The 15,880-nt window shown below is 43.8% G+C and overlaps 1 protein-coding gene across 1 annotated transcript in view; it reads left to right on the top strand.

The window, feature by feature from the left end:
• itfg1 (integrin alpha FG-GAP repeat containing 1) overlaps positions 1-14,503 on the top strand; it is a 121,461-nt gene extending 106,958 nt beyond the window's left edge. Inside the window, exons 15-18 of the mRNA XM_076077925.1 lie at positions 1,386-1,510; positions 6,339-6,421; positions 7,207-7,324; positions 13,341-14,503. Coding sequence (XP_075934040.1) covers positions 1,386-1,510; positions 6,339-6,421; positions 7,207-7,324; positions 13,341-13,400 — 386 coding nt within the window. The 3' untranslated portion in view covers positions 13,401-14,503. The remainder of the gene's footprint in view (positions 1-1,385; positions 1,511-6,338; positions 6,422-7,206; positions 7,325-13,340) is intronic.
• The last annotated feature ends 1,377 nt before the right edge of the window (positions 14,504-15,880 follow it).

The raw sequence follows: 15,880 nt of genomic DNA, 5'->3' as shown, positions 1-15,880 counted from the left end.
TCGGGTGGCGTGGGCGAGATCCAGCAGCTGAAGGGGAGAGAGAGAAGGAGGGGGAAGCGAAACGAGTAAGGCCAAGTCGAAGTGGCGTGTCAGGGGAGAGGAGAGAGAGAGAGAGATGAGCAGAGAGGAGAAACGGGAGACGAAGGGTTGGATTAGAATTGTAAGTAAGGAGGGAGAGATTACAGGATGGAGGAGAGGGAGGTTCTGCGAGGAGTGGGGGAGAGGTGCTGGCCTCAGGTGTCTCACTCTGATTTGTATCTTTTATGATGCTTGTTCATGTCAGAACACAAGGTCTCACGCCGTCGTCCCTCTGGCTCGGCCGCTCCTGTTCAGTGTTTCTTTCGCATCGCGTTCACTTGTACGTTTGAGTCTTGTCCCCGACGGTCCCGATTGGTTAGGCTGGAGTGGATTGTATTTCCTGAAACTTTAACGATTCCTTTGGGAAAGCAGGGAAGTTGCAGCTACATATCGCCAAAGCAAACAGGGCTTACGTTTACACACACAGCTGGCAGGTTAATCGGTTGTAATGAGCAGCAAGGTCTTGACTGAACATGTCCAGAGCTTATGGGCTGCTTTGTTCACAGAATGTTTAAAAGAGAAGCAAAGCACTAAATATTTATGAGACGGATAGAAGTTGAGCTAAGGAATTACAAAGTTTCATTAAAAAAAGATCTACATATGCAAATACGCAAGGACGATTCCGGCTCCGGGTTCAAATTCATACAATGCCCATTCTGTCACACCTTAGAGAAGTACAAATTGCTGATGATTAAGTGCCGTTGTTGTGTTGCATGCTAACGAGCTCACAATGCTGTTGTGTGGCATGTTCACTATGTTCACCATCTGAATTTAGCGTGTTAGAAATTGCAGTTACTTTGCTTGGACTTGGTCATAACACAAGAAGGATGTTGACGATGGGGTTAGATAAAAAGTTAAGGGGTGGGTGAGTAAAGTTATTACATTTCATCCCGAGTGGAACATGAATGTGTGCGCAAATTTCACGGCAATCCATCCAACAGTTGTTGAGACATATCACAAAAAAAACGCAAATATTAACCTCGTTGTGGCGCGGGAGGAAAAGTCAGGGGATCACCGAAGTAATTAGGATTCATTCTCTGGGCACCATACATTTCTGTATAAAAGGTCGTAGCAATCCATTTAGTTTTTCTCAAAAAAACTAAATTGATTGCTATGACCTTATCAAACTTATGGTGGCACAAAAACAAACGGAAGGGTAACAACAAACTCTGCAGGATGCATCCTCTGGGGACCATGATTTAACAAATGAATAAAAGCCAAGCACTGGGGCAAAATGCTCTTTTGAGATGAGGCTTTTATCCCATTAAAAGAATGCCTTTTTTCTCTCTCTCTCTCCCTTCCTGCAGCCGGTCAGTTGAGCCAGTCGGCTCACTTCTCCCTCCAGCTGCCCTACACTGTGCTGGGCCTCGGACGGAGCGCCAACTTCCTGGATCACCTATTCGTCGGCATCCCCCGGCAGCCTGGAGAGACGGTGAGGAAATATACGAGGGTTGTGTTACCTGGACACTTCTCAGCGCTCCTGTAGGAACAACCACCGGTTGTACGCTCTCACAGAATATTTGAGGAATATGCATTTATAGAAGTGGGGTTGAGACCTGCAGCAGATAGAGAAAGGGAATTAAAAAGAATTGCATCAAAATATTTGTCTTTTAAAAAGTCTTAAATCTTACAACAAGTATAATGCCACTTATGTGCCCAATGAAGTCACTTCTGACCCCCCTAACATATCCTGATTATAACAGTGGGCGTGGCTGAGACATTTAATGTCTCTGCAATAACTCTACGAAAAAAACCCACAAAGAGAGGCCAGTGAAAATATCCTCAGGATCATGAAAATTTTCCAAGAAAACAAAAATCAAATGATGGACTGATTAATTGTAAGCGCAATTCAAACATGTTAGAAAAGTCATAAGCTGAGAGCAAAATAGTTGTTTTTCTCCTTCAGCTCAGACTCTATTTCACAATGCGCTGGATGTCACACATTTCCTCTGAGGTTTGTGAGACTTGTTTGAAGGGTATTTTGCAAAGATTCGGAAGAGGGATTTCCCTCCATGTATTTTCTTTTCTTATCTATAGCTATGCTGAACACGAACAGCGTTCTCTCCCTAATCCTGCAAAAGCATTTACTGAACGGTTGAGGTTGTTTTCATTTTCTTCTTCAAGCAGCAGCTGATGCAGCAAAATGTGTGATAACCAGTGTTTATATCAATTCAAATGATTGCGTCTCCAAAATGTTTACGAATGAGGTAAGCACAAGAGTATGGGGGAAAACCTGTAGCCCACAAAATGTTTTTCTTTTCTTATTACTTCATGTCATTTGTGAAATGATTGATCGAAATGTAATAGCTTAACGCACACAAAAACAGTTGACATTGTAATCAGTTCTTCATTCCCTCCATTCTTTGGTTTGCTTGTGTATATATGGATCCTATCCACAAGCAAGTCGTTTTATTCTAGTTGCATATTTATTTTAGTTAGCATTTTGCAGCCCGCAAAAGACTCCATTTTGGGCCGGATAAACATGATGGCATACTGAGGCACTAGAGGCGAGATTGAGCTTTTTTTTGTCTTGTCCCATCAAGTGATTGAAGTTACTATGAGGAACCTTGAACTGGCCATGAAACGGTCTCAATTTGATAGTGATGCCACTATATGACGAGACCTTCAGCAAGAAGGCTGTCTATTTCTATAGTTATTCTTAACGCTCGTCATCGGTGCCGCCGGGTCCGATTCCGGCGACATCGGACAAAATCCGGCCTTGAGCAGAGCATCGCCTTGCTGCTCCTCCGGTCCCCGCTGGGAGCCAACACACCGACGCCATGCTGCTGGAGGCCCAGGCCGTCTACCTGGGCCCGTTGGAGGGAAGGGAGGCACGGGGGAACCGGAACCAGGACTTAGCGGAACAGATTGTCACACCTCTGCAGCAGTAAAATGAGAGGATTTCCAATGGGACTCTGGTGCTCAAAAAACACTACCGCTTTTTTCCACAGGGACCGCCAAAATACCAACAAAGTAAAACTCTTTTTTTAGCTTTAAAGAGAAGAAGAGAGGTTAAATAGACAGTTTCTTTTTGGCAGATAGATTCCGAATCCCATATGGGATGATCGATGGACTCACTCAGGGGACTGATAAAGGTGCAGCGACCTCCCCTTGAACAGAAATATCAATACCCCGCCGTCTTTACTGTGAGATTCATCTCTTTAACAACTCGAGGATGTACTGTATAAATGACTCCAGATGAAGCCAATGTGCGCCTCCTGTCACACTACAAGCCAGCATTATATTAATATAGTAAATAATTGATTGTGTTCATGTTTTTAATCTATTCGTCAGCCACATTTCTACACAACACTACTTCAAATGTCAGCGCTCTTCAGTTCTGCTCTCTCACTGTCTCTGCATTCATCTCCATCTCTGTTTCCTCTCGCTCTCTCACGTTGCACTTGTCCCACTGCATATTGGGCACGACAGCCCCCCCCCTCTCCCGTGTGGTACCAAGATCTTCATCAAGCAGCTGATTAGAATTGCAGATGGGCCGGTCCGCGGCTCAGAAGCTGTAGTGCACCGAGAACACTCATCTCAAACAAGCTGCTTTGTTGTCCCCTTTTCTGCTTGCTCCTTCTCACTACGCAAAGGAATGCGACCTTTTTTTTTCACCTCCTCCTCGCCCATTCCTTCTACAAACTGAATTAATGAATGCCTAAAGATGCGGCCCATTATACCGAGTAGGTTTTTTTTTAGTTCTTCACCCAGAGTGGAGCAACTCCATCAAATCTACCTGTAATTAGGAGCAGAAGCTTTGGAAAGCTCTGCCTTGGAACGAAGACAAATCCTGACCTCCGCCCTGCTCAGTCGGCAGGTTTGGTTCTTTCTGTCTGTCGACTCTCTTTATCTATCTCTCTCTCTCTCTCTCGTTCTTGTTTTCTCAGTCCTTATGTGTCTCCTTGTCTCCCTCGCTGTGCCCTTTACAATTTTCTCCTCCAACAATGAGAGTCTCTGCCTGCTGCTTCACAGAGGTTTAGTAAAATCTACTTGGATATCTTCCAGCTTCCGTCCAATCGCTCCTCTCTTTTTATTCCCCCCTCCCTCAACCATCTCTCTCTGTGAGTCTCTCTCCTCCTGTTCACTTATCTTCCACCCAGGGGATTCCCTTTGCTGCTCAAAGTGGTTTACTTCACTAATCAGTCCCCTACTTGTCACTCTCTCTCTCTCTGTCTCTCTCTCTCTGTCTGTCTCCCTCATCCTCCATCTCTGTATCTGCCTCCCCCTGCTCTCTCGCCGTGTGCCAGTTTCCCTGGCTTTGAACCAGAGTGCCTCTCTCTGAAGATTTGGGAACACTTTCCTCTTCCAAACAGCCAGTTCGGATCCGCTCCCAGGCAGCGGCGGCGGCGGTGGCGGAGGCTGACTCGTCTCCAGCTCTGCTCCCCCGCCAGTTGCTGCACCGACGGCAGCGCTTTCCAAGAGCTAAGCGACAATGGCTGGCGGCGAGAACGTGCTCGTTGTGTGAAGAGCAGCGCCGCTGTTGCGCACGTATTCAAAATAGCTGCGAGATGCGGCCCCCTCTCGACTGATGAAGAACGGAGAGCCACAATTAAAGAGCAGCGGCGCTTCCAGATTCTGCCAAATGTAGGACTGGAAATTCCTCACAGCTACGAGCGTGATTAGAGCTTTTAATTCATTAATATGATGCCCCCCCCCACCTTCCTTTGTTTATCTCGCTGCACTTTTCACCTCTGATGAGACTGAGAAGGAGCTACATCAGGACATGAGACCAATTGGGACTCAGCAGACAGTGAAAAAGAGAGCCAACAGAAGGTGCTGATGATGCTGGGCGTTTCCTGTTCCATGCGGAGGTTAAACACAGTCTGTGTCAGTCTGATGTCAGACGTCCTCATTGGGTGTTGAGCCTCAAGGTGGCAAAGTACCAAAAAAATGAAAGTTGAACTTGTGCAAAGTCAAACTGCCAGTCAAACACAGCGCCGCAAGCAAACGTTCTTTCAGCGCACCGCAACTTGAGATGTGACGGTTAACTCCTCGTCTGAACAGCCGCTGCTTGCCCAGTCGAACACCCGAGTGTCCTCTCACAGTTAACTACACCTGGATAAAAAAAATAAAAAAAAAGATAGAAAGGGTGGGATGTGATGGAAACAAAGGATACCAGCCAGACACATGCAGCACAGAGAGCGAAGACACAGGATGAGAAAAGGCGATGCATATTTTATCTAGACGGTCACTGAGGTGCTGGCTTGTTGCTCTGCAGATGGCCGAACTCTCTCGCAGCACACCCGGCAACAGACATACCTAATCACGCGTGCAGATATGCACACAGACATACATACGCCCGCTAGGAGGATTTTTGTTGCTCCCCACAGTCATCCATTACATGTAGCAGGCTGTGTTAAACGCACAGCTTAAAATAGCCACTCCACAGCAGATAAGGAAAACCACGGGACCCTGTTATTCTGCCCCAGAGGACTCAACATACATATTGTGTGTGTGTGTGTGTGTGTGTGTGTGTGTGTGTGTGTGTGTGTGTGTGTGTGTGTGTGTGTGTGTGTGTGTGTGTGTGTGTGTGTGTGTGTGTGTGTGTGTGTGTGTGTGTGTGTGTGTGTGTGTGTGTGTGTGCGCGCGTGTGCATGCCTCTATGGAAATCTGCGCATGAATGCTCATATCTAAACTGCGGCCCACTGGCTGCTTTTAAATGGCCTACATTTTTTAATTAAACCAGAATATTTCTAATAAATTGCACAATATGTGCATTGTTTAAAACATTAGATGTTCACGTCATTTTGTGAAATTATCTGTCCTAAGCTCTTGGCACAGAAACCACTATTTTACCATTTCTGCCAGTTCTGTTTGTTACATTTTAATATTAGAGGAATTTGTATCGTACATTTGCATTTTCATCGTAATATTTAGGTGTGCTCTTAAGCCATGAACAGGAACCTATATAGGTATTTGGCAATTATTGCCTGTTTTAATTATTTAATAATTAAATAATTAATTATTTAAAATTACTGAATTAATTTTAATTAAATTTAAGAGCGGACTACTGTTTGTAATATACTGTAGGGGCTGTTGAACTGTTTGGTATTGCTGCGTAGTTATTTTGATAGAAAGTTCATTTTCATGGGTTTTTCTGGTCTATATACACAGATTTTCTGGTTACTGGTTGAAAACATTCATTATCGTTTGTCCCGTGACTCCTTATGTTTCCTTCCTCTGGCTGATGTCGTTGCCATAATGCATTACCATGTATGTGCACACCCGGTTCACGTGTTGTTTCTGTGTCTTTTCAGGAAATAAGGAAGAAGGAGTGGACGGCCATCATCCCCAACTCTCAGCTCATCGTCATCCCCTTCCCACACAACCAGCCCCGCAGGTACGCAAACACTTGCACTCGCAGATCTAGCGCGGCAAAGCCGGGTCACACTGTGAATCCTCTTTTGCTTGTTCACAGCTGTATAATTTGCTGGGAGCCCCGTTTACGCTTGTTGCTAAGGATACCATTCAACGATTTAAGCTCCTCATCTTGAAGGCACTAAACGATATATTCAAGTTAATGTTACGCGACACGGTTAGTGTCTCCGTGGTGCTGTCTTTACAAAATAATCTGGTTCTACACTCACACACACACACACCTCGCAGCAAGTGTTCTCATGTTTTCATGACGTTGTTCACATGTAGCTCAAACCCCGGGGGGAGCTCCAGATGGCTATTCAACACACACACACACACACACACACACGTGAGCACCCTCCTCCATACAACCACACAACACTGTGAACTCGCCAGCACAGACACACACCAACAAGCGCACCGTGAGCGAGATCAAACTAGTAAAAGCAGGTGCCTCGGTATTCTTCTCACACGCTGTTTTAAGCTCACAGATTGTGAGAAGATGAATTTGATTTATCAAAGCGGTCGGATTTGCTGGAAATACTTTAAAAGTTCTTGGAAAACCAGAAAGAGAGCAGCAGCGCTTCATTCTGTTCAGCTGCGACAAGAAAGTGAACAAGATGTTCATTTATTTATTTTAACGTGATGAAGACACAATCTCTGCTAATGTGTGCCATTTGGTAATTACATTGTTTTGTCTCTCTCTCTCTGTCTCTGTCTCTCTCTCTCTGTCTCTCTCTCTGTCTCTGTCTCTTGCTCTCTCTCAAGTTGGAGCGCTAAGTTGTACCTCACTCCTAGCAACAGCGTGTTGCTGACGGCCATCGCACTGATCGGAGTGTGCGTCTTCATCCTCGTCTTTATTGGCATCCTCCACTGGCAAGAGAAGGTCAGGACACACACACACACACACACACACACGCATACAATGGTGTGGTTAATGTCGGCCTTCGTCCCGGTGATTTACTATTTTAGAGTGCAAGTATGTGAGAGAGAGAGAGAGAGCGAGAGAGAGAGCAGATTGGTCAACCAACAGCAGATGGGTCTCGCTGTCCCTGTCCTGTAGTCCTCGAGCCTCCCACTGAGAGAAACACACACACACACACTTCTCTCTCTTTCTCTTCCTCCGCCCATTGTTGTCTCTCTCTGTTGGCCTCAACCAGGAAGGACGTTCAGCTGTAATTGCCTGCTTCTGTCCTTTCAGCATGGCAGATCTGCTGTTCATTATTGCCATAAAAATGCTCTCAAGGGGGTCAATGCATGCTTTCACGTGCGTTTTGTGCTTCCTGCTGGTCCGGTTGTTGTTTAAATCGCACACACACACACCCACACACACACACATAAATAGTGTTTAACATTAATTCTCGCAAATGTACTTTCCCCCCTTTTTCGTCCACACACTGTGGTAACGCTGTCTGCTGGGCTGAGCGGTGCAGTACGTTGCTGGCATCTTCTCCGAGCCATCTGCCGCACGAGTCTGTGTGTGTGCGTGCACATTTAATGTGCGCCTGCGTGTGTTTATGTGTGTCTTCACGCAGGATGGCGTGTCTGCATGGTCACACACGCAGACACGCTCTAATTGCCCTCTTTTTTGGGATACGTGGGCGTGAGCATCAGCTTCATCTGAACCGAAGCTTCATTTAAAAAAAAGAATTCAATAAAAACAGAAAGAAAGAAAACACGGCTGGTGCCTGAACGGAGCGTTTACACACACACACACACACACACACACACACACACACACACACACACACACACACACACACACACACCGAGTAGGCTTAGGTGGATAGGAAGAAGTGTGTGTGTCTTCCTCCCACTCTCTTGAGAAAGAAGAGTGAGAGGAAGAAAGAGGGGGAAAAATGCTAATTTTCAGGAAAAAAAACTTCTTGCAGCGGCTGGCAGTGAACTTCACATGAAATCAAATCTGGCGTGTTCACACAGACAGGTTTGAAGCCACAAAGAAGCAATGCTTTTGGCTTTGATCGCAGTAATGTGCTTAGGCTGACCAGTCAAAGTCATGTCTGCGTTGTTCACTCCCTCCCCGGTACAGATAGTGGGAGCTGCTTCTGGGAGTATTTTAGCCACACTGAAATGTTTCTCTTAGTTGTATCATCGATGTTAAAAACAGAAACACGGGAGTCTTGTGGATCATCCATTGTTGCTATTGGTTTATCTAAAGGCCATTCATTATTCGAACTTGTTTTTATACTCGGGAGCCCCTCATACCGCTGCTGCTCTGGAACGGAAGATGGTCGCACGCATCAGTCAGAGCTGAGGCCATTTCAGAAAGACAAAAACAAACGTGCGACAATTTCTGAGTATACATTTAACACCGACTTCAAATTGCTGAATGGATTATCGGTTTTCTACCACACATAATCTCTAGCATCTGTTCCTGTTAGCCGTTCAGATGTTTCACACTTAAATGCTCCTTAGAGAACAGTTGACTCCTCTCTTCCCGTTTTAGCCGCACAGGCTTTTGGCTTTTTAGAAGAGAATGAGAGTTTTCTAACACAACTCCTCATCTCTTCGTCTCATGCCCGTCCAAGTCGTGGAGGTTTGCCAACTTCGCCACTCGTTGCCTGTGCAGAGAGTAAATGAGACTTTGACTTTCTGGACCTCCTGCCTAACACTAGAAAATGATATAAAATACCACCAATCACAGACACCTGAAGTACATACACATACAGTGCAAAGCGGCCAATTGGGTATTCACACATGAATGAATGATGATGGGTTTGGTATGTGGTTATGTGGTGTAAGGTCACTCATATAAACTAGTAGAGAGGCAATGGGTGCGCCTATGGATATGGGTGACATCATATTTAATCCGTAAACGGCATCAGCTGGTAAAGGGGACGTCTTGTGTCAACGTGTGTCAACGAGGCATGCCCTGAAAACAAAGTGCTATATATTCTCATTGGAAGTGAATAAAAGACATTAAGGCTCAGATACAAAGAGGAGAACCAGCAATGAGATACATTAAAAGCACATAAATAAGGGATTTGGAAGCATTTCATTTCAGAGAAAAAGAGATGAGCACTTTTCATTAAATGCCGATTAAAAGAAATCGGGCACTTCATCATAATGATAATAACATTAGTTTTGTTTAGCTTGTAATGGAATCCATAATGCTGCCGCTCTCGTTGTCGCTACAGACTTGTGATATACTGCCCCCCCCCCCCCTTTTAACCGAAACATAACACCCATGAATCAAAACGTTGCCGTTTCTAGTTGAAGCAGTCGAACAGCGTCGGTCTAAAGCTGTGCTGCAGCGGTTTTGTCTCATCTGGGGGGTTGGACAAACAGACCTCCGGTGTCACTGTGTTCAGCCCGCTGACAGCTTTTGATTTGATTAATCACCGAAAGACAGGCATCGGGACCGACAGGCTGATGTGGCGAAACGTTCTGCAACAATCCAGAGGGGGAATCCTGTGTCGTCAGCATCCTCCCTGATATCTCGTCTTCTTCCAGCTCTTTTTTTTACGGCGGGCCATCCGGTGAGGTCAGGGCGAGACCGCTGATTGACATTTGGCATTTCTGCGTGTTTGCGCCGCCGCTTCTGGTATTTCCTCTTCTAATAATAAAGTCAGGCAGAGGGCAAAGACGTTGCCGCCCTGCCTAACAAGCTAACGGGGCTTTTACACAACTCCCGGGAACTTCGGTGCAAGACAATATTAGCCGGTGGTATTCATGGTCTTCATGCAGGACATGCAGGCCAGACTTGATTAGTTGACATTAGAGCCCAGAGAGACTACGCCGTACCTCACGGTAGCTTTCCACCTGCTTTCAGACACAGTCGCCACCGCACCGTCATTAAAACCTTGAGATGGACACAAATCAATGCTCCGCTGCATCGTGATGAGTCGGGCCTCAGGATGACAATTTGGTGTGGTATCCCCTTGATAGTCAATTAGACCAGGCTTCAGCAGCAGCACAGCCCAGTGGCTCAGCTATCCAAAGGAAAGAACATCGCATCAATCCATCTGCTCCTTAGAAATATGCTGCCCTAAACAAGTGGAAGAAAATAAATAATGCACAACATCAATCAATATGAGGCGCTGGTATCTCTGAAGGTAGATGAAGGCTTTATTACAAATCAAAACTGACGGGATGAAAAAGTAAAATGCAGCAAATGTGTTGCCGCCCGTCTTTTGGTTGCAGCAAATTAGTCGACATCAGGGAAGGATCGGCTGTCCTTTAAAAGTCTAAAAGTCCTTTACTAATGTGCTGAGATTGGGTTCAGTCTTTTCTAAACAAAAGCATGAGCTGCTCTACTGAAGCAGTAAATGCTGAGGGAATGAATTAAGAAAAAAGGATTGTTCCTTTCAGATACTCTGATGCCCACTTTCTCCCCCATCATCAGTTCTTCTCTGGTATCAAATAACAGATGTGAACGCATTATTGACTACACTGTCACCAGTCCAGATGATATGGGATCTTTATTTTTCTTTGGTGCTCAACTTCTGTCAAAAGGCAAAAAACAGCACGACGGCGTGCCTCACTGCTTTAGTCCTGGTCCCCATCAGAACTCACTACAACGTCCCGCCGCATGAACTGATGTCCCCTCTTTTCTGAGACGTGGAAACTAAAGGGATTAAAAGCTCTCATGAAATGTTAAATCCGTCTTTTTGAAAGGGAATGTTGTACTTAAGTACAATTGTGAGGTACTTGTACATTACTTACGTCTACTCTACCACACTTCTGAGGAAAGTGTTTTCCAGCGCATTCATTTCACAGCTATAGTTGCAAGTTACTCTGCGTAATATTTATATTTATAATTATAAAACACGTCGTCATCTATTAAATATGATGCATTGTTATAGTTGAAGCTACTGAGGATATAAAGTAGGTAAAGTTAGCTCTAACTGGGCTCAAGTCTGCCTTGAAACAATCTTCACATGCCGTCATGTAGAAAGAGCCATACTGGCTGTGAAAAGATCCTCTATTTTAATTAAAATATAAGAGATGGAGGGCAAAATACTCAGTCCTCTTTCTGTGGAAATAGTGCAAAGCTCAGCAAAAGCTAATAAGAGTCTGAGTTAGTGGAATCAAGTATAAAATGCCCTCTTTGTGTTACTTTCTCTTTGCCATGGCGAGGAAGCATTGGGCCTCATGCAGGAAGCGACATGAGGACAAATTACCTCTTGTTTTTGTTTGTGTCCACGACTTGTTCTTATTCTGATAAGTAGCCATTGATTTCTGGGATCCACCACAGTTTTCTTATTTTTGCTCCTCGGTAAGAGAAAATGTTGCAAGTGGTAAGAAAAAAACATGTGATCACAGAGTGTTTGCACCTGCCTTCATATAGTGTTTCTGGGGGCGAGTCCCATGCTTATAACATACAGGCACGCCTCCATTCAGCACACCGGAGTTTGCAAGAGCAGAGTTGAACATTTGGTGAATCTGGAGTTGACTTCTGTTATATTTTTTCTTAACAGAAGAGAAAATTCAAGAGAAAATGGAGAGAATGTTGCTGCACGGGCGGTGACGATGGAAATTTGCCCTAAAAAGCTTGTAACTTTGTAAAAAATTTGCTTGGTTTGATTAAGCCAGACTCTATTACTTACACTGGAGTCACGTTTGAAAGGGAAGATTCCTTCATGTCACTGTACGACCTTTATGGACAAGATGAATGATTACAATAGCTATTTCAATGTACATGTGGGAATCTGAGTGATGTGTTAAAACAGACTTGAAAAAGATGTGAACCTGTCCTTAAAAGTGCTGCTAACACATCAACACGTCTGTCATGATCCAATAGTTGTGTGTGTGTGTGTGTGTGTGTGTGTGTGTGTGTGTGTGTGTGTGTGTGTGTGTGTGTGTGTGTGTGTGTGTGTGTGTGTGTGTGTGTGTGTGTGTGTGTGTGTGTGTGTGTGTGTGTGTGTGTGTGTGTGTGTGTGTGTTTTTAGCTGGTTTATTATTATATTCCGTGTTTTCTGCAATCCCTCCTGAGTCTGTATATGACTTGGATTTACCGAGATGATGATCATTCAGATAACTTTATTTTCTGGCTGTAGCGCTGTAATTGAGCATTAAAAGCATTAGTTTCCCACCAGACGTCTAACTGAACACACGCTGCATCTGTTTGGTTTCTCCTATGTGATAATTAGACCACAGAGTTCACCATACTTTATTTCTTGCTCGCTCCCACAACACCTTTTTTTCTCCATTTTTAAGCAATTAATTCGTTTTGTTGTTGTTACACAAGCAAAAGGGACTTGACACTCCACTAATCTACCTGTGGGTCCATGAAATGAAGCTATGTGGCCATGTGACCACATGACAGTATGGCCTGGCCTATCACAACTGGCTACAGCACTGTGCACTCTAGTCCCGACTGATTGAAGATACTGCCGTTCCTCACTGAAGTCATCACTGAATGGCATACTGCAGCTTGTTTGGCTCTTTTCTCAGCTTGAGGTTTTGGAATAATAATGTAGTACCACGCACGTGCACGTGCACGTGCACGTGCACACAGACGTACACACCAGTGTTCATTTTGGCAGCTGGTTTTGATTTGGTTTTAGTCCAGTCATGTCAAAAGTGTTGATTATTTTTCGTCACACTGTTGTCATTTGACTTTATTAGTTTAGTTTAGCTCTTGTCAGTAAAATGTTTTGTTGTGCTTTTTGAATTTTTGTCCGTAAAGTTTTTACAAAATCTTTGATAAATGAATGCAAAACTGGTCCACGAGTGATGAGGGGAGGTTTAGATGGTTGAGAGCCGACTTAAATCCTGCACTCAGATAGCAACACGGAACGTAACGTAACCGAAACGCAAGATGCTGCTTATTAAGTGTGCAACAGGTGAAGCAGCTAAATCAAGAAGAGGAGATCTTTTCTGAATGAAGTTAGACCACAAACTCTTGACTGTGTTTGTTTCTCTATGTGTGTGTTCAGAAAGCGGACGACCGGGAGAAGAGGCAGGAAGCCCACCGCTTCCATTTCGATGCCATGTGAAGGAGGAGAACTGCATCATGGGAGATCGTCATCTCTCCGCCTACGTCTCACCCTCCTTCCCCCGTCACACACACATTTTCTCTCATTTCAAGGGCCAATAAACGGATCCTCATTTTTGCCCCAAAACGTTTATTTTTGATATTTCTCAGTCCTTCAGTCAGATGTGAAATATTAATGTTCCATTTCATTTATTCATTCCGGTGTTAGATGTTCAGGAGCTCCAACAAATCCTCATGGAGATAAAGCAGGGATTTCTTTGGACCGGCTGTAGCATGATGATCCGTGGTGTTTATTAGAGGATCATTTTGAAAATATGATACAGATTTCTGTTGAAACGTCCGACAATTGACTCCAATATTGTAAGCTGTTTGTTTATTCACTGGAAGGGAAGCACCTTAGGCACCGAGTGTTTAAAATGTGTAATGTTACTTGAAATCCGTGTCTGTCTTTTTCCTTTTATTGAGATATAGTTAAGAAATTCTTCAGATTTTATGACCTGTGAAATTAAACTGTATTCTGTGATATCAATCTCAGCCTTGCAACCGCAGCAGCAACTGGTTGCAAAGTGAACACGATATACGGACACACGGAGCTTTGTGATTCTGTGGAACATCGCTCTGCTACCAATCTCAACGAAACATGATGAATTGCCTTCTGGTCTGCTGAGTGCAAATTTGTCTTTTTGTCAGTTGATCGTATCACAGTGCGTCATCGGAGTGCCAAAAAGGGGGAAAAAAAGAGTTTCTGTGTTGCATCCCGCTAATTGCTAATGCTCCTGCATCGAGGCTCAGCAAATAGTCTCAACAACCGGTCACATTTTGAACTACTGAATAAGGCACAGTTCACTCCAGACGGGGTTTTCATTTACGTTGTCTTTTTTTTTCTAAAGTTAATCCGGCGAAGCGCTTTAGTGTGTTCAGATATTTATTTCACTAGAATGAGCTCATGCCTTTCCAAGCGGTTTGCACTTTTAAACTAATAATTAATTGCGGGTTGTGTGTAATTTATTTCATTTTGGCGATTTGTTTTACAAATGAATGTTCAAGCTACTAAATGTGTTTACTTGCTGAGGTTGAGAATAAAGGTTTTCCTGCTTAAATTAACTCTGTATGCTTACTTTGTGTATTATTACACTTAATATACTTTAGTTTCATGTTGCACTCTCCTTAAAGCTGCTAGTGAAATAATAAGATTATATCACAAACACATAATTCACCACTTCTAAGAATTCTTCCCCCTGAAACTTCCTTTCTGGGAATATCTTTTGTTTAGTTTGTTGCTGGGACGCTCGGGGGACATTTACACTGAAAATAATCATCTTCATATGCTCTCATTATCTAAATGCGTAGTGAGTTGAAGCAGCAGTGAAATTAAGCTGCCTTTAATTTTCTAAAGGACCCCTTTGAGCACCCCTCTGGGCCCGACACCCCCACTTCAGGACCCACCCTGCTAAATAATGCATGGGGAGAGTAAACCTTCCCTGCATGGCAGATGAGAGTTTGGAAGCCTTTAAACTGATCACAAGTGATGCAAAGCACATGGGGGGGGGGGGGGGGAGAATCAATACATACAGTATTGACAGTCAATAGCTCCAGTGTGTGTGTTTGCTGGGAGGGAGACAGAGAGAGAGAGAGGGGCTTGAAGCAAGGAGCAGGCGTGCGCGCTGCACGCTGTGTTAAGCTGGACAGAGAGAGACAGAACTAAACCGGAAACGAGATGATTGAGCTTCAAAAACAAAAGCATAGAGACGAAAAACAAAGAAAAAAAACTAGCGTTGAGTTGCACAGAAGAGTTTTGTCTTTAAATTCCACCTTCATAACTAAAACTTCAAAACCATACAGAGAGTGATTTGTTGAACATGTATATTTTCTTATTGTAATCGAGCAGCGTTTAGGGATCATCTGCTCGTTAAGAATACAAAATTTCATATAAATGAACACAAAAAGAGAGATGAAAGCAGTGTCCACATATATTGATTACATTACATTTGACATCCACACCTTTGGTGAAGTGCATAGATGCTGGTTTATATTGCAGCCTGTCAGCTTCTTACAGTGAGAGAAACTTAAAAACTTTCTGCTAATTTGGAAGAGCCATTGGACACTATAGCAGAATCAAGAACAATATTGAACACAGTGTGTGAGGCCTTGATTCATCACAAAACGGGGCTACAAACAGTGGGTGGATAGCACTTCATGGACAAAATATTTGTTGTACTTTGTTTTATTTTAATAAAAGCCAAATTATCCAGCGTTTTCCTTTATGCATTATGCAAATGTCTTCATTTGCAACCTGTGCATTTTCCAAAGGAACATCAACAAATCCTACTTAGATAGTACATCTCCGAATAATTAACTTAAGACAAGACAAAGTAAATCATAACAGTTTTTAACTATAGTGCCATATATGTTTTAATCTTTCTTTGAGTGCCTGCATTATTTCTAGAATTCACTTTTTTGTTGCAACAAGTTTGACAGTGT

The sequence above is a fragment of the Anarhichas minor genome, unplaced genomic scaffold (genome assembly GCF_050575085.1).
Source record: "Anarhichas minor isolate MPS153535 unplaced genomic scaffold, ASM5057508v1 ptg000062l, whole genome shotgun sequence".
Taxonomy (NCBI): Eukaryota; Metazoa; Chordata; class Actinopteri; order Perciformes; family Anarhichadidae; genus Anarhichas; species Anarhichas minor.
The sequence above is the reverse complement of the archived record's forward strand: the minus strand, read 5'-3'. Positions and strand labels throughout refer to the sequence as shown.